General features: G+C 41.4%; 1 protein-coding gene across 3 annotated transcripts; it reads left to right on the top strand.

Annotated features, from left to right (window-relative positions):
• The first annotated feature begins 521 nt into the window (after nucleotides 1-521).
• Nucleotides 522-24,576, top strand: CASP8 (caspase 8). Of its 3 annotated transcripts, XM_055573097.1 has the most exons (11): nucleotides 522-644; nucleotides 2,625-2,668; nucleotides 3,262-3,323; nucleotides 12,598-12,935; nucleotides 15,437-15,542; nucleotides 16,452-16,590; nucleotides 16,703-16,747; nucleotides 17,310-17,395; nucleotides 18,936-19,077; nucleotides 21,671-22,172; nucleotides 23,544-24,576. In XM_055573097.1, the coding sequence occupies exons 4-11, from the start codon at nucleotides 12,631-12,633 to the stop codon at nucleotides 23,677-23,679; spliced, it is 1,461 nt and encodes a 486-aa protein (XP_055429072.1). In that variant the 5' UTR covers nucleotides 522-644; nucleotides 2,625-2,668; nucleotides 3,262-3,323; nucleotides 12,598-12,630; the 3' UTR covers nucleotides 23,680-24,576. The 3 variants fall into 3 exon arrangements, with proteins under 3 accessions (XP_055429072.1, XP_055429074.1, XP_055429073.1); XM_055573099.1 differs by lacking the exon at nucleotides 12,598-12,935; XM_055573098.1 differs by lacking the exon at nucleotides 2,625-2,668 and having other exon boundaries at nucleotides 534-644.
• The last annotated feature ends 176 nt before the right edge of the window (nucleotides 24,577-24,752 follow it).

Below are 24,752 nucleotides of genomic sequence, written 5' to 3' on the forward strand. Positions count from 1 at the left end.
GCAGTCTCAAGTCTGTCTTTAAAAATTAGAGAGCTGATAAACACTAAATGTAGTGAGTAAAAATGCTTTCCAATAAAACATGTCCAGCTTCCTAGTTTTTAGTTTGCATGTTGACAAATTGTCTGTGGTCACCTCTGAATGTAGGGAAATTGGTCATGGTTCCTTTAAATAAGAAACATTTTCTGTTCAAGTGAGTCACCTCGGTTTTCCAGCTTTCAAAATCAAGTTTATTTTCTAGTTCTTTCTGTTCAGGAATTTTCTTTCTCTCTTCCTAAAGACCAGAGTTTGCCCTGCTGCTGGAAGGCAATGGTTTCACAGGTTCTCTTTCATCTCAAGATTTTTTTAAGCCCTGCTGAATTTGGTAGCAAATTCTGAACGTAGAGAGGAGAGAACCAGGAAGTGAGGCTTCCAGGGGCAGGCATAAAAGCCTGGTGGAGGCATCGAAAGTAAAAGTAAACTTCTTCCTGGAGGCGTTTCCAACCCCACCTCTTGTCTCCCCCTCCCGCTTGCCTCATTTCCAGGGATTTTTCTCCAGCTTGGTTGTAAGAACCAGCCTCAGCAATCCGACGTGTGAAGTTAGGCAGTTTGGGGTCTTGTCGTTGGGAGTTTGGTGGCTGGGATGTTGCCAGGACTGTGTGGAGCAGGTGAGTGCCTGGTGCCCAGTTGGCTTCTGGATGCCGCCTTTCTCACTCAAGGACTTCCCTGGGGAAGTTACCTGCCAGGGTGCCAGGTTCTGAGTGGGTTTCTATCTGAACCACAGCCCCTGGCTTTGCTATTTTTTAATCTGAGGACTCTCCAGTTCCTCTGATGCCCAGGGAAGAGTCCTGCCAGGGTGCCAGGTTCTGAGTGGGTTCCTATCTGAACCACAGCCCCTGGCTTTGCTACTTTTTAATCTGAGGACTCTCCAGTTCCTCTGCTGCCTCGAGTATAGGTACACTGTCTATCTCCTGCTGGTTTACTTTAGATTTCCCACAAGACTTTATTTACCTTCTTATATTTATTTTCTTTATCACTTGTCCTGGGGCAGAGGGTTGAGTTGATCACTCAATCAGGTCCCGATTCCCTATAAGCCCTTGGTCTTGGGGACCCATGGCCCTTCCCTCCACCTCCGCCCTGCTTTACCCATTTTCTTGGATCTCCCCACTCCCAGCCTATCTCCTATCCTCCTCGCTGGCTCCCAAAGTGTGTGTGTTTGCTAGTCGCTCAGTCATGTCTGACTCTTTGCGACCCTAGAAACTGTACCCGCCAGGCTCCTTTGCCCATGGGATTTTCCAGGCAAACATATTGGAATGGGTTGCCACTCCCACCTCCTGGGGATCTTCCCAATCCAGGGATCGAAACTGCGTCTCCTGCATTGGCACTTGGATTCTTTCCCACTGAGCCACCTGGGAAGCCCAGCTCCCAAGACAACCCTCCCCATCTTATGATACATATCCTTAATTGTTCTGTATCTTTGTGAATGTACCATTTTTTTGTGTGTGTACACTATGTCTTAAACTGTGTGACCAGAGCAAGAAAGTAATTTCTCTGTACCTCTGTTTCCTCATCATTAGTGGGATTAACACTCCCTCAACAGGTAGCTGTGAGGATTTATTTGATAATAACAGCTTTAGCCACTTAGTGACTGGTGTTGCTCTCTACCCAGTAAGTGTTAGCAATTATTATTACATGTTATGTATTAGTATTCATATTGTATTTTGCTTGTTCTGTTTTTGACTTTTTATTTTATTTTATTTTATTTGCAAGTAAGCACTCTGTACTTTAATAGAACTTTAAGTTAAAGTACAGAGTTCTGTTTTTTAAGTGTTTTGCCTGGTCCCACTTTATAACTGCTGCTTATTATTCCATGACGGACAGTTTCTACAACTTATATAAGTACTATAGAAGAACTGGCCCACCAAGAACTTAGCTGGATCCAGTTTGCAAACCTTTGCCATTCTGATAGGTACAAAGTAGGTAGCTCATACCTACTTTGTATTCCCCAGCTTAGTCATGAGTTTGAGTATCATTTGCACACTTTGGCCATCTGAGTATCTCTGTCAAGGAACTCTATAATCAGATCCACTGTCTTTCGTCAGGGTTTCTTTTCCTTGTTGGTTTGCAGGAGACCTTTGTATATTCGAGATATTTCTACTCCTGTGGCACAACCTGGGAACATGGACATGAAAGATGTGGTCCCTGCCTTTGTGAAGATCACAGCCTAGGACAGGAACCACCCATAAAACGGCAGGACAGATATTGGGTGGATATTCAGGAGGTCGCAAGAAAAGAGCAAGGGGGCACTTCCTGGACTAGGATTTAGCCACTAATAGGTTTTCCTTCTGTGGCTGCCTTCTCACTTCTCAGGGCAGAGTCAAGGGAAGTTAAGGGAACAAAAGGAACACAGCACTCCTACCTAACCCTGTGCAGGTGGAGGGGCATTTTCAGCTATCTCGTTAATCCACTCGGCTGTGAAATTTGCCCTCTGAAAGCTAATACTCCATTTGGGGAAAGAGAACATGTAGTTTCAAAGAAGAGAGGTTTTTTTTTTTTTTTATTCTTTCTCTGCTTTAATCATCAGAAAACAACTGATGAGAGCCAAAAGGCAAGGCTAAAGTGAGTTTTGTTCTCTGTTTTATCTCTAGGTCCCAGTCCATGGTGAGGGCCCTGGGATTTTATTTTTCCTTTGGTGAGTTTGGCTGGGCCTTTTGGGAGGAAACACTATGATTCTAGAGTTTTCTAGACCTAGACTGCTGAGGGTGAGATCTGGTGGTCTTGGGGTCATGGAGGTGATCTTGTATTTGAATGTAGATGGGGGAAACCATGAGAGTTTCTGTGGGGGTCAGTAGACCCTCTGAACCATACTGAGGGCCCCACAGTTTCCAGAACTCAAGATCACTCAGGAGTGCTCAGTGAGTATTATTGAAGGAAACCACTGAAGTCTTAATAATGAACCCATAAAAATCTGTACATTTCTGAAAAGGAAAAGAAAGGGTTCTTAGCTATCATTCAGTTCAATTTTTTCCTTTGGAATGTGGTACGGAAGCCCCAAAGAGAAAATGACCTGCCCAAAGTCACATAGCCAGAGGCAAGTCTCAGATGGCCAGGTCCCCACCCAGCACCTACCTCTTATTTCACGGGCTCCTTCTTGGAGATGGAGACGGGGTTGCTGCCTGGAGGCTGGCCTGCCTCACTCAGCCTATGGTGACTCAGGAGTTTTGAAAACAGGAAGTAAGCGAGCTACGCTGTTGGTTCTTCATTTGACTCTAATTCCTGTCTTAGATCTACTGAGAGAAGAGGCCGTGAAGTGGCTGCTGCTGTGAAGGTTCCAGGATCCGCCTCTGGTAAGATCTGATGGGACTTTGGAGAGGAAGGCCTTTGATTCTAGAACTCTCTAGGCTACTGAGAATGGGATCTGGCAGGTTCGGGGCCCATAGGATAATCCTTGTATTTGAGTGTAGATGGAGAAACTTGGAGAGTTAGCCGTGCCTCTGAAGGCCATGGTGAGGGTCCAGAGATCCCAGATGTCCGTGTCCCTCCAGCTTCGGTAGATGATGCATTCCTGGGTTTTAGAGGGGGAATACTCCAAGTATATTCATCTTTACAGAGGCCTCACCCTTATGCCAGCCAGACTTATCAAAGAACAGAAACCAAAATTCAAATCTCAACTGACTTTGCTGATGTAGCTACCCATCTGCCGACCCACAGACCACCAACATAAACACACACACACCTAAACAGACACACACAGAAACACACACACAGTGCTAAGCACTCAATTATTTATTTATTTATCTTTCCGGGGTGGGGGTGGGGGGATTAAAAGGGTAAAGAACAGTACAGGGAATAATAAAATGGCAGTAGGTTGATAATCAGTATTTGTGGAGTTAAGCGTTCATAGGTGGAATTATGAATTTCATTCCAACATTGGTTTGGAAATGTGAGATTAAGCATTTACAGGTGAAGTTATACATTTGTTCAGTTTGGTAGGTTCTAAATTTGGTTGGAATGTGGATACCTTTCCTGGGCTGTGTGATAGTGCTGGCTGGGGCCCTGCAGTGAACAGTGCTTGTGTGGGCCTCTGGCAGGTTCTGGGGGAATCCCAATTTGGAGTGGGAACCCCAATTCGGAGTGATCCTCCTGGACTGGAGGGAATGGCCATCCTATTACTTAGGGCTTTCAGGCCTGAGACTAACTTTCCAGTACTCTTGAACTTTGAATGAGACACAGATTTTTGTCTCAGAAGAGGAATGCAAATTTTGGGTTTATTTTCTCCAGCTTTGAGGTAGTTTTCCATAAGACTGAGAGAGCTAAGATGCTGCTAGAATGTTGTTAGAAGGATTGTTTGTGATTAGATGAGATTTATTTGCAATTTAATTGTGGTGTAACAGGCAGTGCTAATTTGGGACTCTGGGATGAGGTGCTGAGATTTAAATCCAGACTTCAGCACATACCAGCTTGGTTGTAAGGTTCTGACCTTCTCTCTGCTTTCGTGGATTTGTTAAGAATTTTTGTTTGTTGTTTCTTTTGGGGGTTTCTTTAAGAATTCCAAAGACCGTATAGTCCATGGGTTCACAAAGAGTTGGACATGACTGAGTGACTTTCACTTCACTTCACTTAGTCTTTTAAAATTTTAAGTAATTCATAATCTTTAAAAATATTTTGATTATGTGTCTTTATTAAATTTCTTCACTGGCTTCCAACTGCAATTAGAATGAAATCTAAATCTTTTCAGGGTCTGTCACTGAGCCTCTTGAGATGCTCAAATCTGGGCCTGATACCTCTCACTAGTTTATTTCTGAACTGATTTTTCATGGTAATAAAGTGAAGATGATAATAGCATTTTCTAGAGAGGATTGCAGTAAATGAGACAAGAAAAATATTTTTATGTTTATATGGTTATATGTTATAAACATTTATATATCATAATACAAACATTTGGCTATATAAAAACACTTTGGAGCACACATTATAAAAATAATAGATATAGTTACATATCATATAATACAAGTATATGTATGTGGGCTTATTACTTAGATATTATATAATTGAAAGTAAAACTTCTGAAGGCCTTTCCATTCCCACCCCTCTCCTCTATCTTGCATGCAATATACATCAATATATTCAAACTGATATATTCTACATAGGTATATGCATATATTATATATGCATGTATGTGAATAAAATTGGGGAAAAACCCACAAAAGTGACCCCAAAATTACTTCTAAATTTTTCCAAGTGGTATTTTTCTTTTAAAAGTTCTCTAAGGAACAAGTGTTACTTTTACTACTTTAGGATGAGAAAAATAGAGCAATGAATATTCTTTTTAAAATATTACTCTAATAAAGTTTCTGGCTTATGAGCTCGTGCAATAAACCCAGATCCCATAAAAAAAGAAGTGCCTTTTAGTTCCTCTTCCTATAAAGCCTAATCTAGAGGTGGCCCGTGGTTAATGGTATAAAATCTAGAGCAGGTAATAGTGCTTCCCAGGTACTACGAGCAGAGAGATGGGTGACCTAAACAAAGACAATATTATACCACAATGTGTTTTGGAAAATCTGGGTCAGGAAAGAAGCCTCGCCAGTACTTTCCCTACTAAGTGAAAGTAGTAGGGATGCGATGTAAAAATCACTTAGAAAGCACTGCCAGGCTATTGCAAAGAAAATGAAATGACCTGGTTATAGAGGATGGGAGCCAATCATGTTATATTCAAACTCATGTCATTCTGGCTTTGGATTGGATTTTTTTATATGTCAGGAAATGCTGTTGAACATGTAACAAAAGCCTTAAAAAGCTTTATGCCTTTCATCTCAATAATGCTATTTCTAAGAAATTATTCTAATAAAATAATCAGAGTTGCATTGGAGATTTGCATTGTAAGATCATCCTAAATGTCATCACTGACTCAATGGACATGAGTTTGAGCAAGTTCCAGGAGATGTGAAGGACAGGGAAGCCTGGCATGCTGCAGTCCATGGGGTTGCAAAGAGCCGGACACGACTAAACAACTGAACAACAACAAAAAATGTCATCAGAGACTGGTTAAATTATTGCCCATTTGTATGATTATATAACTTACAGATGTTCAAATCCATGTTGTAGAAAAAAAAAGACATCAAGTTGTACTTATAATATTATCAGTGGAAAAATACACTTACACCTCAGAAATACAGTGTGTTCAGATAGGAGGGAAAATATATAAACAGTACTAAAATATTTTGTAGGAAAGACAGTAAAATATTATTAGGTAGTTATCTTTTTTTTAAATTATTTGTTAATTTGTTTACTTTTGGTCGCACTGGGTCTTCACTGCTGCCTTGGGCTTTCTCTAGTTGCGGCGAGTGGGGGCTACTCTCTAGTAGCGGGTGCACTGGCTTCTCATTGCTATTGCAGGGCACGGGCTCTGGGTACGCGGGCTACGAGTTGTGGCGCACGGGCTCAGTTGCTCTGAGGCACGTGGAGTCTTCCTGGACCAGGGATGGAACCTGTGTCCTCTGCACTGGCAGGCAGATTCTTATCTACTGTACCACCAGGGAAGTCCTATCTTTGTTTTTTATTTTAAGTTTTTTTTCAAATTGAAGTATAGTTGATTTTCAATATTGTGTTAATTTCTGCTCAGTCACACGCACACATGCGCGTGCACACACACACACGTATACATATACATTATTTTTTTCAATATCCTTTTCCATTATGGTTTATCATAGCATACTGAATATAGTTCTCAGTGCTGTAGGGCAGGACCTTGTTGTTTATCCATTCCATTTACAGGAGCTTACCTCTTTGAACTGCAACCTGCCACTTCATCTCTGCCCCTACGCCCTCTCCCTTGGCAACCACACGTCTGTTTCTGTTTCATAGATAGGTTTCATTTGTCCTATTTTAGATTCCATAGATAAGTGATATCATATCGTATTCATCATTCTCTTTCTGATTTACTTCATTTAGTACGACAATGTCTGATTGCTGCAAATTATATTATTTCATTATTTTTTATAGCTGAGTGATATTTCATTGTATATATATACCAGATCTTCTTTATTTGTTCATCTGTTGATGGACACTTAGGTTGCTTCCATGTGTTGGCTATTGTGAATAGTGCTGCTATGAACATAGGAGTGAATGTATCCTTTTGGATTAGAGGTTTTGTCTGGATATATGCCCAGGAGTGGGATTGCTAGATTATATGGTAATTCTATTTTTAGTTTTCTGAGGAACTTCCATACTATTTTCCATAGTGGCTGTACCAACTTACATTCAGAGAAGGCAATGGCACCCTACTCCAGTACTCTTGCCTAGAAAATCCCATGGACGGAGGAGCCTGGTGGGCTGCAGTCCATGGGGTCGCTAAGAGTCGGACACGACTGAGCGACTTCACTTTCACTTTTCACTTTCATGCATTGGAGGAGGAAATGGCAACCCACTCCAGTGCTCTTGCCTGGAGAATCCCAGGCACGGGGGAGCCTGGTGGGCTGCCGTCTATGGGGTCGCACAGAGTCGGACACGACTGAAGCAACTTAGCAGCAGTAGCAGCAGCATTGGCCATTTATATTCTCCTTTGGAGAAATGTCTCTCTGGGTCTTCTGCCCATTTTATAGTTGTTTTTTGTTGTTGTTGTTGTTGAGCTGTATAAACTGTTTGTATATTTTGGAAATTAAGCCCTTGTCAGTTACATCATTGGTAAATATTTTCTCCTATTCTGTAGATTGTCTTTTCATTTTGTTTTGTTTTTTTTGAAGGGAAGGATTTTTATTTGTTTTCTTCACTTCTGAGCTTGATACATAGAGGTCTCAGTAAATTAGTGTTAAGTAAATGTATTCATTTTCCATGTGACAAAGGCTGTGTGCCTGCTCAGTTGGTTCAGTTATGTCCCACTCTTTGTGACCCCATGAACTGTAGCCCGGCCAGGCTCTTCTGCCCATGGGATTCTCCAGGCAAGTATACTGGAGTGGGTTGCCATTTCCTTCTCCATCATTTTGTTTTTGGTTTCCTTTGCTGTACAAAACTTTGTAAGCTTGACTAGGTCCCATTTGTTAATTTTTGGTTTTATTTCTATTGCCTTGGGAGACTGAAAACATTGGTACAATTTATGTCTGGAATGTTTTGATTAGGGCTTTTAACTTTGGATGATAGAATTATAGGTATTTTTATTCTTTTATCTTTCCTGTATTTTCTAAGATGAATACAAAAAGCATTGTTATCAGAGTCAGAAAATCATATCAGAAAATAATTGTTATAATATCAGAAAACAACTGCAAAGGGGGAAAAAAGGAGATTCTGCTTTCATTTGATTCTTTGGTTGATTTCATTCTGTAAAATGATATTTTAGCAATGGTTAGAACTGTTAAAAGTTCTAAGGACACTGGACTTAATGGTACTAAGCAGAACTGGACCCAGTTCAGATCCTTTCCAGATTCATATACGGGAATAAAAATAGGACTTTAAGCAGAGCTTTTCATTTAAGTTCATGTACATTTAGCATAAGTAATACACGCAAATGGTAAAGATTCACACTGTGCAAAGGGTACAGAATGTAGAGCATGTCACTTCCGGTCCACACCCGCGCCTCCCCCACCCCCAGACCTCTAGTTCCTCTCTTCTCAGGCAACCAATGTATTTTCTTCAAAGATCTGTGAATACAAAAACTAGGCACTTTATGAGTTTGGTATGTCACTTTCCAGAATTTCTGTATCTTTTTTTTTTTTGCTTTTATGTCTATAATCACTGAAAATCTAATTGTGTTGTTTGAGTGTTTCTGAAAAGTAGCTATATGATCCTTGGTTATTATATCTTCACTGACATAACACATCTTGAATATCTATGCATTTTAATTTCAGAAGGTGGAGGGCATCTTCTTAAGTGCTGCACAACTTTCAGTGTATGACTATACTGTAGTTGACTTGAGTGAAGTGAGTGAAGTTGCTCAGTCGTGTCTGATTTTTGCAACCCCGTGGACTGTAGCCCACCAGGCTCCTCCGTCCATAGGATTCTCCAGGCAAGAATACTGGAGTGGGTTGCCGTTTCCTTCTCCAGGGATCTTCCCGACCCAGGGATCGAACCCAGGTCTCCCACATTGCAGACAGACACTTTAACCTCTGAGCCACCAGTAGTTGACTTAACCACTCCTTTATTGGAGGACTTTTGGGATGTTTCTAGTTATTGAAGCTTACATATCATGCTGTCGTGATATGTACAAACCCTGTAGAGCATATGTGCTCCTATAGAGTGTGATTTAAGGAATGAACTCACTAGTCTGTTTCCTGGAATGTCCAGCAGCTTTGTTTGTTGAACTTTGAACTTATGCTTTTAGGTGCTGGCCAAATATTTAAGATATCAAATATTTTTATGATAATTGATTGCTTTTGCAGTGAATGATCCAGGCTCTGCAGTCTTTGTGACTCCAATGTAAAACAAAATGCATCTTCCCAAGAAACTGTCCCTACAGTTCCCTAATCAAGAAAACACTTTGTCTAAACAGTAATGCCAGCTCTAGACCAAAAGTGTGAAAAAAAGTTTTGCCAAAAAGTTTTGCCATGATTCCAATTCTAAAAAAGGAAATAATCAGAGATATGCCCAGGATATATGAAAAAGTCCCTCAATGTAATTTTATTTTAACAGTAAAGAAACAGAAAATTGCTTAAAATCAATTTTATTTTCACATGTTGGAATTCAAGAAATATTAAAAATATGCCAAAAAAGAATGTTTATGGTAAGGGTAAATGTTCGTTCTAATTATTAAGTGGGTTAAAAAAAACCCAGGTGTACATGTTTGTTTTTTATATAAATGTATCTTTATGTGTATGTGATGTATGATAATGACAACTGTAACCATGTTATAATTTATTGTATTTTCAATTTTTACCCTTCCCCCTCAAAAAACCCCCACTGTTCTATAATCAGCATTGGGAGGCTGGAAAAAGAAAAGCTAAAAAGCTTCAAAATCTTTTGGGTTACTTTAAAACAAGTTATTTTTCTGTGGGCCACTTTTAAAAAATACTAAAATTTACCTTAATGTTTCTATTTTAACATCTGATGTACAAAATACACAGGTCCTGGTTCACTCTATCGCCCCTCAAGTGATAGTCAGGATTCATGGTTTCATCCAAGAATGTCAGTGAATGCAGGGAGCTTAAAAATTCAGGAGCCTTGTTTCAGGGAGGAAAGAGATCCAAACAGGTTAAGATTATTTGATGTCAAGCAAAATGCCCAGAGGCACAGAGTCTGTGGGAACAAGCAAGTGATGGAGCTGAGGTTAAAGGTTTTCTAGTTCAAGGTTCGCAGACAGTAGCCCTGAGGTAAGGCAGCATTTGAGTAAGCCTTCAAGGAAAAGTTTTCAACGATGAAGAGATTGAAAATTGCTGCTTCCAGCTGAAGTTTCCAGTGAGGAAGCAGGAAAATTAGGAGGGTAAGAGAAGTGTTGAGGTTACATGAACAAGTGTTCATGTAAGTGTTCATATAACCACCTGCTGTGGGGCCGGTGGTGTCCAGCCCCACAGCCAAGGTGTTTCCTTTCTTTCAGGTGAACACGCCTTTATTCATTAGTTGTTGGTCATTACTCTGCAAACACTATAGGTGTTACATACTCAAAGTGGGCTTCCCTGGTTGCTCAGAAGGTAAAGAACCTACCTGCAGTACAGGAGACTTGGGTTCGTTCCCTTGTTTGGGAAGATCCCCTGGAGAAGGGAATGGCTACCCACTCCAGTATTCTTGCCTGGAAATCCCATGGACAGAGGAACCTGGAGGGCTACAGTCCATGGGGTGGCAAAGAGACAGACGTGTCTGAGCGACTATCACTTTCACTTTCATACTCACAACACTGCAGGAGAGGTTGTTCTTTTGATCTTACCTTACCGAGGAGAATCTCACCCTAAGAGGCTCTGAAGTGCCCAGGCCTGGGCCAGGCTCACCCTGGGTTCTGGTCTAAGTTCTGTCTGACCCCACAGCCCCACTGCCTAGACACTCAGCTGCTGGTGAGATTCCTGGCTTTGACAGTGACCATGTAGCCCGCCTCGAGTAGTCATGTCCCAGTCTTGTTACTATGCTGTGTCTGATACGAACCCTGCTCTAAGGGCTCCTTGTGCCTAGAATATAGGCCTATCAGAGCAGGGAGGGTGAAGGAGAAATCCACGGTGACTCAAGGGGCTCAAGGGGGAAAACTCCAGGTTCGGGGCTACTTGTGTGAAGCTTGTCTGTGGTTTCCGGAAACACTACCCTCTCCTTTTCTTACCTGCTCAAATGTGTGTGTGTTAGTCACTCAGTTGTGTCTGACTCTAGGAGACCCCATGGACTGTAGCCTGTGAGGCTCCTCTGTCCATGGAATTCTCCAGGCCAGAATACTGGAGTGGGTAGCTATTCCCTTCTCCAGGGGATCTTCCTGACCCAGGGGTCAAACCCAGGTCTCCTGCATTGCAGGTGGACTGTTTATCATCTGAGCCACCAGGGAAGCCCACTCAAACAAGTAAGTATGTGGAAATAGGGCTTCCCTGGTGTCTCAGTGGTAACAAATCTGCCTGCCAATGCAGGAGACGTGGGTTTGATCACTGGGTCAGAAAGATTCCCTGGAAAAGGAAATGGCAATCCACTTCAGTATTCTTGTCTGGGAAATCCTATGAACAGAGGAGCTTGAAGGGCTACAGTCCATGGGGTCAAAAGAGTCAGACACGACTTATCGACTGTACAATAGCAATATGTGAAAATACCCCATAATTTGAGTTGAAAGGCTGACCAAGTTCTTCTGGGTTCTGTTTCCAGTCTTGGGTTCTTGACCAGCTGAGAGAGCCAGTCTTGAGGCCCCTGGAGGACAACACTGCATCGTGTCCTCCCACCACCATTGTTTCTGCCAGATCATATCACTTTTCCCACCTCCAACCCTTCCAATCTGTCCTCCACACTTCATTTTATTTTTTAAGTATAATTTTTATTTTATACTGGAGTCTAGTTGATTTACAATTTTGTGTTAGTTTCAGATGTACAGCAACATCATTCAGTTACCCATATATGTATGTCCCCCACACTTTAAATGTTAATACTAAATTGGATTACATCATTGTCGTGCTTACGATGCTTTCTTAGTTTCCCATTACCTCCAGGACAGAGCCTGACCCCGTTGACCCATGGTCTGGGCCCTTTATAATGGTTCCTGGTCACAGTTCCATCCCTTTGTCTCACCATTCCCTCTTTCAGACTCTTCACGGTTACTTTTTGAGCTCCCCATGCCTGTCTGAACTGACTTGAACATTCTTGCCTCCATCTTTTGCACACATTATTTCCTTTAAGAATTGTCCTTCACCCTCTTTTCCCCAAAGGTGACTTCTCTCCAGGAAGCCCTTCTCCCAGGTTGAGTTAAGGCTCTATATTTCTCCTGTGCTCTGGTTACAACTCTCTGACCACTGATTAGTTTGTAAATCTATTTTCCAAAGCAATGTTATGTTCCAAAATGATAACGAGTGGGAACCTGTTTGTTTGTGGGTTTTTTTTTTTTCATTTTGTTTTTCTTCTTCCCTGTATCTTTAGCATAATGTCTGGCATACAGTAGATGTAATAGCATTTGATGAAGGAACAAACCAGTAAGTGGTAGTTTTCTTCCTCATCTGAAAATAACATTGTGTTTTAACCTAGGTAACAACTACATTCTCCTAACACTTGAAAAGCATGGCTCTCACCCAATGTCTCTATAATATTGGGGAGCAGCTGGGCAGTGACGACCTGGCTGCCCTCAAGTTCCTAAGCCGGGACCACATCCCATATAGGAAGCAGGAACCCATCAAGGATGCCTTGATGCTATTCCAGAGGCTCCAAGAAAAGAGAATGTTGGAGGAAAACAATCTGTCCTTCTTGAAGGAGCTGCTTTTCCGAGTGAATAGACTGGATCTGCTGCTTAACTACTTGTATACCAGCGAGGAGGAGATGAAGAGGGAGCTTCAGATACCCGGCAGGGCCCAGATCTCTGCCTACAGGTGGGGAGAACCTCCACGGGGTGGACCTGGGAGCTGTGGGTTTGAATGGACACATCTTTATGGGCAGGGCTGATATTGTATGTAGGTTGTCTGTGTGGAGTGACTTTGGAGGCTCTGGTAAGAAGTTTCACCATGGCCAGATTAAGAAATGTAGAGACTTAATGTAGAATTCAGAGGAAAAAAATACTAAAACCAATAAAGTAAAATTTTCTTTACATAGTGAAACATTACCAATAGGTACATGTGCTAATTGCTTCTGTCGTGTCTGACTCTCTATGACTCTATGGACTGTAGCCCTCCAGGTTCCTCTGTCCATGGGGATTCTCCAGGCAAGAATACTGGACTGGGTTGTCATTTCCTCCTCCAGGGAATCTTCCCAACACAAGGATTGAACCTGCGTCTCTTATGTCTCCTGCATTGGCAGGCGGGTCCTTTACCACTAGAACCACCTGGGAAGCCACTGAAATTCAAATAGCCATGCTTTAAGCATTCTAACTCTCCTCTCTTTACATGTCTGTTATCTTGATGCTTCTGCTTTGCTGGTGTTCATACCGTGCACTTAACTTTGCCTATTATTAAATAAAGCATTGTAGCTTCCCACTCGAGAACCTGTCCCATCTACTTGTGGATGACTATGAAATTCTCCACAGGGTTTTAGGCTTTTATTACACACTTTAAGGCTTGTGTTACCAAGTTCTTCAGTGAGGTGTGTGCTGCCAGTCATTCTGGATTGGCCAGCCTGGACCCCCACAATAATTGTTTTTTTTTTTTAATGGTATAAGATAACCATTTTAAAAAAATGATTCATTTATTAATTTATTAACGGTTGTGCTGGGTCTTCAGTTCTGCACCTGGGCTTTGTCTAGCTGTGGCGAGTAGGGGTTACTCTTTGTGCAGCGCATTGACTTCTCATTGTGGTAGTTTCTCTTGTTGCGGAACGCAGGCTCTAGGCGCGTGGGCTTCAGTTGTTGCAGGACTCTGGCTTGGTTGTTTCACTGCACATGTTAGTTGCTCCAGAGCAAGTGGAATCTTCCCCAACCAGGGATAGAACTCGTGTCCCCTGCATTGGCAGGTGGATTCTTACCCACTGTACCACCAGAGAAGTCTTAAGATAATCACTTCTACTCTATCTCTGGCCATACACTGGAAACACCCACTGTAATAACCAATCATCCTAAAGGTTAAACAGCTTCCACAATCTCACTTCATAAGCCAGTCTGCAACACCCAATGACTGCTTAATCCCCATGACTCCAGATGCTGTCAGAAGAACGGCAGTGGCTTGGGCTGTCTGTCCTGCCAAAGGCTTAACACAGTAGAGAAATTATTTTTCTAATTGTTCTGGAGCCTATGGGCCTGAAATTGAGGCGTTAACATGACAGGTTCCCTTTTGGAGGCTCTAAGGGAGACTCTAATTCATGCTCCTCTCCTGGCTTCAGGCAGTTGCAGGCAGTCCTTGGTGTCCTCCTTTCAGATGCATCACTCCAATCTTGCCACTCTCTTCACCTTGTTTTCTCTCCTTTGTGTCTGTGTCTAAAGTTCCCTCTTCTTTTAAAGACACCAGCCATCGGGTTAGGACCATCTTAATCCAGTCTACAGATGGACAAGGTAATGGGGGTATGAGGGGCCCAACATCAAAGGGTGAGGAGCAGGGCAACTGGGTATGTTCGGAGAGGAATGAGGAGATGGTGGTAAGGCATGGCCAGAGATGAAGAGGCAGACTAGGCTCAGTTCACAAAAGCCTGTGTTCCAGGAGGAGGTGTTTGGCCTTCCTATTGAAGGGAGTGGCTGGGAGAACATTGACTAGTTTTAATTGAAGAATTAGGGTTAAACTGATCTGTGTTTTGAAAAGAATAATATCCAAAATCAAAGCTTTTTTTTTTTCTTTCTTTGCCACAAGATCTTGATCTTATAGTGAAGGACAAGGGAAAAACACAATTCACTCAACTGATATTAACTGAAAGTTAAAATTGGGGAACTTTAAAATTTTTTAATTAAATTAAAACTATTTGTTTAGTTACTTTGGCTGTGCAGGGTCTTCATTGCTGCATGCAGGCTTTCTCCAGTTGCAGAGAGCAGAGGCTACTCTTCATTATGGTATGCTCAATCTGGGACTTGTGGGCTTCAGCAGTTGCAACTCTTGGGCCCTACAGCATGGGCTCGGTAACTGTGGCGCATGGACTTAGTTACCCCGGGGCATGGGGGATCTTCCTGGACCAGAGATTGAACCTGTGTCCCCTGCACGAGCAAGTGGATTCTTAACCACTAAACCACCAGGGAAGTCCCTGGGGAATTTAAATTCCATTAAGAGTGGGACAGTTGAGCATGAGCCATGAGTCTTCAGTGTCACGACACCAGCCCCTTTCTAAGAACTCAACTCACAAATCATGTCAATAGCTGGTTTTATTTTAAAGGGAGGCCAGAGGATCAAGTCCACGTGACTCCATATATCAGATGGGAAATAACTGAAGAAAGTTAAAGTGTTTCTGTTTCCCCCCATAGGATTCTGCTTTTCCAGATTTCAGAAGATGTGAACAAAGTAGAATTGAAGGACTTTAAGTTTTTTTTGAGCCAGGAGATTGCCAAATGTAAGCTGGATGATGACATGGTAAGACCTGGTGTCTCACCCGAGGTGTAGCCCTGAGGGTGAGTCAGCTGGTGGGGATTACTGAGACTAAAGAGAGCTCTTGTCAGTAAAAGCAACCTGAATTCTCACTTTTTAACCAAGGGAGAAGAATGCTGTCTGGAATGAGTGCTGTAGATATGATGCCTTTGTATAATATAAGGTGCTGCTCACATTAATTATCAGGGACAAGACAGAGTGAGGAACAAAGGGAGAAGGCTGGTTGTGGGAGCCTAGGTCAGTGTGGGGGCCTGTAGAGCCAGGAGAGCCACCGGTGGGCCTGAGACCATTTCCCCACTTCTGCAGTCTCTGAAAAACCTGGGACCTGGAACTCTGTGTGCGTGTGTGTGTGTGTGTGTGTGTGTGTATGGTATGGTGTGTCTATACATATATGTGTCTGTACTGTGATGTAATGCTGTATGTGTGTGTGTTTGTCTGTGTGTGTGTGTTGCAGTGCACTGGTCACTGCTCTGTTGTTAAGGACCCTCAGCCTGGAGGTGAGTGGGTGCCAGAGGCAATGTAGGGTGTGAGGCAGTTCCCAGGGCTGTTGCCATGGGGACTGGGCAGCTGCATCTCAGCCATGTACCTGGGCTGCTTCACTGCTGCTTCACTGTCTTCACATAAAAGTGTCCATAGATGGTTGGGCCTAGAGACTGGGTGACATCTGAGGTGACTTCTTCTCTATGTTATTTCTGTCTTTTTGGGCCAGAAAACATGAATTCCCTCCCTGATAGTTTATTGATTGGCTTTATAAGACCAGGATGTCCTCTTAAGAGGATCAGCTTGGGAAGCTAGGTGGGTGTCTAATTTGGAGAAAGTGGAAATAAAAAAATAATAATCTAAAAGTCAGTAAAACTCCATCCTGTTTTCTAACTTGACTTCTCCTCCCTCTAGACTTTGCTTGATATTTTCGTGGAGATGGAGAAGAGGACCATCCTAGGGGAAGAGAACTTGGACACCCTGAAAAGAATCTGTGAGCAGGTCAACAAGAGCTTGCTGAAGAAAATCTATGATTATGAAGAATTAAGACAAGGTATAAATAACCTGAGAGCTGTGAATCAGCAAAATGTAGTCTTAAATTGACAGATGCTTCTATGTCACAACTGTTTCTAATCAAATATGTGTATGTTTCTTTTAAAATTCAGAGAGAAGAATGAGCCTTGAAAGAGATCCAGATGCATTTTCAAATGGTAATACTTGCAGATATGTTTTCAAGGTCTATTTAGTTAATTTACTTCCCAGGTGGCTCTAGTGGTAAATAAGCCGCCTGCCAATGGAGGAGATGCAAGAGATGTGGGTTCAGTGTCTGGGTCGGGAAGATCCCATGGAGAAGGAAATGGCAACCCACTCCAGTATTCTTACCTGGAAAATCCCATGGACCGAGGAGCCTGGCAGGCTACAGTCCATGGGGTCTCAAAGAGTCGGACAATGACTAAACTACAAGCCTCATTGTCTCCTCTCTACAACCTTTACCACATCTGCTCTCCTAATAGCAGTGACTACTAGTCACCTTCTCTGCACATTGGAAGATGTAAAAGGAATTGTCAAAAGGCAGAGACCCTGTAGCCTCAGGCTGGCAAGTTTGAAATAACAGGCAGAATGAGTCGGCAGTAAGATTTTCCCTTATTCTGTGGACTGCAAGTATATTATGTTCAAGGCAGTCTGTGAATTTACATTTTAAAAGGGACCTTATGTTGTCCAGGGTGCCACCTCTTTACTAAACAATATCTTCCCTGTCACATTTCATTCCAGATATGTCACAATCGCTTCCAGAGGAGGGCTACTCTGAGATGCCGGCCATGTCAGACTCTCCAGGAGAACAGGACAGTGAGTGGCAGGTACCAGGAAATTCCCATTCTTTCCCCTTTTGTGCAGCAGATTCTAGTTATTGTGTTCCTGAGCTTTCCCCCCCCTCCCCAAATAAACTTATAAGGGACAGAAACATCATGAAAAGTGTTGAGAACTATAGAAAAATTCCACAAAAGCACAAGTTTAAAATGTGACTTTGGAATTTGGTAAAGGTGATCTCTTTGGTTTCCCGTGTGTTAAATGTCTATTTTAAAACCAAAGATGTTGGAAGAGTTGGAGGACAGAGGAGTAGGGAGCCTCTAACCTGATCCCTTTAGCAGCTGCCTCAGCTGAAATGGGAGGGGGCTTTTGGGGGGAGAGTTGAACAGGACTGGAAGAAGCAAAGTCTTCGTTTAGCTTGGCATTTCAAAACTGTTTCTCCCTTGTGATTAGGCGTAAGCAGCAAATGTTCACGATCTAGTCATCTCTATGTTCTCCTCCCACTGAGCAGGCCCAAGAATTACCTTTCCTGGTATCATTTCTGTTTCTGTAGCCTTCAACACTTGACCACCTTCTTACTCATCAGCCCATTCACTCTTCCCAGGGAAGCAGAGGAATTGCTATAAGCCAAAAGTCTATTGAAAAAAACTTGAAATTAAGCTTAGGAGAGACCACTCATTAGTGGACTCCTGAGCAAATTACCAGACCTCTCTTGGTACGGGCATCAAGGATTAGCCAAAGTCATGTGACACTTTGTAATCAGTAAAGCATTTTGCTGACATCATTCCCACCCATCAGCTAATGACACCAAGGGCAAGAGAGATTCAATAACTTGTTCCAGGTTTGAGGTTATTGAGCCAGGAATTTGGCCCCCTAGTCTGGGGCCCTTTCATCTACCTTGAGAAACTGCATGGATTTCCCAATAAATGCTAAATATCTCAGCACTAAAACAGCCCTGGGGAAATCAGGAGGTCACAGGGTCACTGTCAAGTACTAGAACCTGGATATTGTAACCCATAGCATAACCTGTCTGTCTCCTCCAGTCACTGTGGTCCTCAGAGCCAAGTTAAGCCATTAGCTTTAAAAATCCTGGGACCATGCTGTGTTGTGTGATGGATAGGTCCTCAGCTGTTAGCCCAGAGCATGGATGAGATGATCAGAGAGCCAAGGGAATCACAAGGTCACAAAGGGGCAGCCTAAAGACAGCACTACAATAGTCCTTAGTCCAGCAACTCCTGATTGAGCTCTCTCAAATGAATAATAAATCCTAGTCCCTGACACAGATGTTCTGTGCCTTGAGCAGAGATGAGAATAAGTAATACTAATACAATATGACGGCAACACTATTAATATAAGTACAAATGCTGAGGAGACCCAAATATTGGGACACTGACTTTACACACTAAACTGTGGGGAAGAAGTCTGGGGATTCTTTGTCAGGGGAATGAATGGAAACTAGTTGCTTAGGGGAGCACTGCCAAGTTGGGGTGGGGCCATGGAAAGTGCATTCGCATCCCAGTTGGGCTTGGGTGATGCCTAACCAAAGCTGACCCAGAGAGTCAGCTCCTGGGTTGGATTTTTGTTTTCCAGACATCTGACACAGTTTACCGAATGACAAGCAAACCTCGGGGATACTGTTTGATCTTTAACAATTATGATTTTAGCATAGCACGGAAGCAGGTGCCTGAACTTCACGACCTTAGGGATAGGACTGGAACACACTTTGATGCAGGTACAGTAGAACAAAAAAGAAATGTTTCTAATACCTATGTTTTTGTTGAAAAGGGAGAACAAAAGCTGTATCAACAGGACCACATGTTTCAAAAAGGTGGATCTAACCATATTTCTCTATGGACACGAAGAACATTCTTATATATTTGCTAGTTTTCTGCTTTTGTTTTTTTTTTAATTAATTTTTAAAATCAAAGCAATATATTTATAAAGATAAAATATTAAATTTTACTAAAAGGCTACAAGCAACAATAAATTTTGTTTTTATCTATTTTTGGCTACACTAGGTCTTTGTTGCTGCATGCAGGCTTCTCTAGTTGCAGCTACTGGGCTTCTTGTTGTGGTGGCCTCTCTTGTTGTGGCTTGAGGACTCTAGAGTGCAGGCTCAGCAGTTGTGGTTCATGGGCTTAGTTGTTCAGTGGCATGTGGGATTCTAGTTCCCGGACCAGGGAACAAACTTGGGTCCCCTGCATTGGCAGGTGGATTCTTATCCACTGGACCACCAGGGACGTCCCTAAACTTCATTTTTTTTTTTTTTTTTTAGATTTCTTTTTTTTTTAATTTTATTTTATTTTTAAACTTTACAATATTGTATTGGTTTTGCCACATATCAAAATGAATCCGCCACAGGTATACATGTGTTTCCCATCCTGAACCCTCCTCCCTCCTCCCTCCCCATACCATCCCTCTGGGTTGTCCCAGTGCACCAGCCCCAAGCATCCAGTATTGTGCATCAAACCTGGACTGGTGACTCGTTTCATACATGATAGTATACATGTTTCAATGCCATTCTCCCAAATCTTCCCATCCTCTCCCTCTCCCGCAGAGTCCATAAGATTGTTCTATACATCAGTGTCTCTTTTGCTGTCTCGTATACAGGGTTATTGTTACCATCTTTCTAAATTCCATATATATGTGTTAGTATACTGTATTGGTGTTTTTCTTTCTGGCTTACTTCACTCTGTATAATAGGCTCCAGTTTCATCCATCTCATTAGAACTGATTCATTCAACTAAATGCATAGAGCTTCTGCAGAGTGTATTAGGTGTTGGGTGAAAACATTGCTTTTGTATAAACCATTTACAGAAGTTGGGCTCTGAGTGCAGCAGAAATTGAGTTCTTAACATAAATAGCATTTTCAAATGTTAAACTAACCAGAAATTCTTTGGCTCAGTCTTTTCTGGCTAAGATTGAGATCTTACAGGTTGAATGAAAAATAATTTGCATCATGTGAATGTAGATATGATGACAACTAAAAGCAATAAAAGAAATAATCCAACCCAATCCATAGTGATATTAAGAATTTCAACTTGATGAAAGAATTTTTGAAAATGGTCTTTATGAGTCATAACATCAGGTAATGACTTATTTTTTTTAAATAGAGTAGCGCTTAGAAAATTAAGATAGGTTGATTTTAATCATCAGGAATCTGTGAATGTTTTCTGTTAACATTTGTCTATTCTAAGGTTTTAAATAGCCATAGAGCTTAAGTTCACTGGCTACATCATTTATCATCATATGTCTTGGTTTATTTTAATAAGAAAGGAAGCATATTAAAGAATATTATATTTACATAGTACTGGTAATATATAGATTTCTGCTGCTTCAACTAAATGTTATAAATGTTTAAGAACACCAAGTGCTCATCATCCACAATAGGAACTCAATACAAAAGTCTAAAATTTATAAATAAATAAGTAGAAATGTACCCAAATTCATTACAAAATGGAGGCTTATACCCCCTCCCCCAAATAGTTAAAAGTTGAAAGTGGTTGCCTTCACAGAAGTGGCTGGACAGAATATAACTGGGTAGTAGGAAAGAGTAGGGAAGGGGTAACTTTTTTATAATAAGTCTTTTAGTTCTACTTGACTTTTTAAACATTCATATCTTGTATTTTGATAAACAGCTCTGAGAAGATATAGGATAAAATAAGTATGGATTTTGTATTAAAAATTTGTTTTGCTTTCTTTCTGGTTATGTAAGTAGTACAGTTAGTTTTTAGACTGGTTCGGTAGTAAGCCTTAAAAATAGCTTACCCATCTTGTAGACTAGTTGAGAAAAGACAATAGCAGTCTCCCCTTTCTCATTTGCCTGAGATCTGGGAAATGTTTGCAGCTAGTGGCAGTAAATATTAGAAGCCTGTGGAATCCAGCCACAAACATAGTGGGTCTTGTTCTTAAATTCAGGTTCAAATTCTTATCTGATCAATGTTCTCTCTAGTTCTAGGTTGTGGTCTAGGAGTTACTGCCGTATACTACTGACTTTCCTTTCTTTTGTTTTCAATAAGTGTATTTATTTTTGGCCGCATTGGGTCTTCATTTCTGTGTGTGGACTTTCTCTAGTCGCAGTGAGTGGGGGCTACTCTCTCTGTGGTGTGGAGGCGTCTCATTGTGGTGGCTTCTCTTCTTGCAGAGCGTGGGCACTAGAGTATGCAGGCTTCAGTTTGTTGGTATGCCCTGGGCTTAGTTGCTCCAAGGAATGTGGAACCTTCCTGGACCAGGATCTAACCCATACCCCCTGCAGTGGCAGGCAGATTCTTAACCACTGGACCACCAGGGAGGTCCAATATGACTTTTCTTGTTTCACTTTTCAGAGGCTTTGGATAAGACCTTTCGTGACCTTCATTTTGAGATAGTGCACTACAAAGACCAAACAGCAAAGGGAATCTGTGAGGTTCTAGAATCCTACCGGAAGAAGGACCACAAAAACAAAGACTGCTTCATCTGCTGCATCCTCACCCACGGAAACAAGGGCATCATCTATGGTTCCGATGGGCAAGAAGCCTCCATCTATGAGCTGACCTCTTACTTCACTGGCTTAAAATGCCCTTCCCTTATTGGCAAACCCAAAATCTTTTTTATTCAGGCTTGTCAAGGGGACAAGTACCAGAAAGGTGTAGCTGTTGAGACCGACTCAGAACAGATGGAAGCCTATTTAGAGGTGGACTCATCACCTCAGAAGAGATATATCCCAGATGAGGCTGACTTTCTGCTGGGGATGGCCACTGTGAAAGACTATGTTTCCTACCGAAACATCTGGAATGGGACCTGGTATATCCAATCACTTTGCCAGAATCTGAGAGAAAGATGTCCTAGGTAATTTTTGCTTATTCAATCCTACATTCATCTCCAAATGTCTAATTGTGGATCACATAGCTGATTCTCAGGTCAGTTGCAGAGTGAAAGAGACAGCAAGTGTTAAGATCTTTAGTTCACAGATGGAAAAACCTGAGATGCTTACAGAGGATTTTCTTTTATTTAGCACTTCAAAGGACAATCAGTATATCATAGAGCTGGAGAGATGGCAAAATCATATAGTACAGCTCTGTTTTTAGGGAGAAACATGACTGAACCCACTCAACAAGTTTGGAATTTCAATGTTTAACATTCTTTTACTATGTCAAAAGTGAAAGTGTTAGTCGCTCAGTTGTGTCTGACTCTTTATGACCCCATAGACTGTAGCCCACCAGGCTCCTTTGTCCATGCAATTTCCCAGGTAAGAATACTGGTGTGGGTTGCCATTTCCTCCTCCAGGGTATCTCACCAACTCGGGAGTGAACCCAGGTCTCCTGCATTGCAGGTGGATTTTTTTTTTTTTAAACCATCTGAGCCACCAGGGAAGCTTTCTATAATAGCTCACCAACCTCAAACCCTCTTGTGGGAGTTAAGAGCCAAAGAGTAGAAACCTTTTATATTCCCAATAATTTGACTTCTTTGAAGCTCACAAAATTTGGGGAAGTATCTTTTCCTCATTTATTATCGTATGTTTCCATTAATTAAATGATAGTATGGCTTAGTTCACCTAATGTACATATAAATATCAAGAACTCCTCTCCAAGTTGCTTCTAGTTTTGTGTCTCATTATGTTTTATGTGTGTGAAGAGCAAGAATTGTCCATGGCAGAGAAAAGACTGAGAGGGAACCATAACATCCAGGCTACATTTTCATTTTGTAACTTAGTGAATGAACCTGCAAGGTTCCAGGGGGCTAGCTACAGAGTTGAATGAACAGGTTGCCCAACTAAACTTATAAGAGGTGCTGGTGAGAAAGGGATGGAGTTGCTGCAGGAGACATTCTATTTCCACTTGCTTCAAGTTTGATGGGGCCATCAGTGAATCCACAGAAGAAATGCCAATTTGAGGCAGAGGATGTTGAGGGGCCTTGAGGAGATTAGTGGGTAAGTGACATCATACTTGGAGTTGAGTGAAGTACAAATAGGCCAGGAGGGAAAGAAACCAAATCCAGTGCTGACACTGAGGTTTCTGATGGTCATAAGATCCCTAATAAACCAAGGGTAAGTTATGAAGCTCTGAGAACTTCTTTACCTAGAAAGCTGGGGTAGGCCTTGGTTTAACACCATATGAATTCAAATGCCTGATGTTTTGAAGGAAATAATTATCACTAACCACAGTAGATGATAGTGATTTCCTCCCATAGGTGGTCACAAGGTTCTGTTACATTTTTCAGGGGTGAAGACATTCTGACCATCCTAACCAAGGTGAACTTTGAAGTAAGCAAAAAGGATGACAAGGAACGTATGGCCAAACAGATGCCACAACCTACTTTCACACTGCGAAAAAAACTCTTCTTTCCTCTTAATTGATGCTATTGTTTAGTTGTATAACTCAATTGTTATGCAACTGAACAATAGTTAAAATGCTGCTACTTTATTCTCTTTCTTCTTCTTTTTATTTTCAAATAGCTGGGAGAGCATGGGAGTCAGGACAATATAATTTTTATGCAAATTCAAGCCTAAATCTCTGGCTTTGTAGACAATAAGTCATAGCTGTGGGCTTGATTTCAATTGTGTTTTTAATTTGATGAAAAGGTTTAAAAATGAACTAAAATGGATACAAAAAACACAGTAAGTTTAAAAGAAATATCAAAGATCATGGAGGGAGATTTTTGTGATCTGACCTAGCTAAAAAATCCCGACTATTGAGGTTCAGGGTATAAAGTTCCCATATCCAGCCTGATTGCTGCTGGTGTGTATGATAAGCTGTCCTGGAAACATGTGACCCTCCTCACCTTAGCCATGAGCAGACCCTGATTTTCAGTGGTGAAAAACTACCACTCTTTAGACTTCAGTTTCAAAAGTTTGGAGATTATTTTCCTTTAAAAAAAAATTATTCATAAATTCAGCATTCAACTTACTTTTAAGAGAAATGATGTTAATATTAACTTGTTTTGTACTTCCAGTAGGTCTTTTCCCAAGCTATCCTTTATACTAATTTGCAAGATTTTTTTTAATAAAAATTTAAAAAAATTCATATATTAAAGATTTTTAAAATACCAAATAATTTTGTTTTTTTAAGAATCTTCCCAAACTCCCTTTTCAGCTTTTATATACATGCTTCTGCAGTGCTGAACATGATTTGCCTTTTTGCTAACAATACAGTATGCCTTTTATACGTTTGCTCTTTCTTTATATGTTCAATTCATTTTAAATCTTTAGTAATTAGTAATGTAATAAATATTTTTAACAGAATAAAATATAATTTTATCATACTATTCCTTGGAGATTGTTTTCGTTTTTTTTTGCCAGTGGAACCTAGTCTTACAGGTAGAAAATGTTTGGGTCATAGATGTGTTTACCTTGAGCCTTCCAATATTTGTTCACATAGTTGTATTTCTTAAACATTTCTTGTCTAAAAAAACCCCACTTCTTCTCCATAT

This window comes from Bubalus kerabau, chromosome 3 (assembly GCF_029407905.1).
Source record: "Bubalus kerabau isolate K-KA32 ecotype Philippines breed swamp buffalo chromosome 3, PCC_UOA_SB_1v2, whole genome shotgun sequence".
Classification (NCBI taxonomy): Eukaryota; Metazoa; Chordata; class Mammalia; order Artiodactyla; family Bovidae; genus Bubalus; species Bubalus kerabau.

Excerpts from the sequence above, each read along its gene's own strand:
- CASP8 (XM_055573097.1), top strand. The coding sequence starts at position 12,631 with ATGGCTCTCACCCAATGTCTCTATAATATTGGGGAGCAGCTGGGCAGT. Across the intron at positions 12,936-15,436 it reads GCCCAGATCTCTGCCTACAG|GATTCTGCTTTTCCAGATTT; the intron begins GTGGGGAGAACC and ends TTCCCCCCATAG. Across the intron at positions 19,078-21,670 it reads TGGAACACACTTTGATGCAG|AGGCTTTGGATAAGACCTTT; the intron begins GTACAGTAGAAC and ends TTCACTTTTCAG.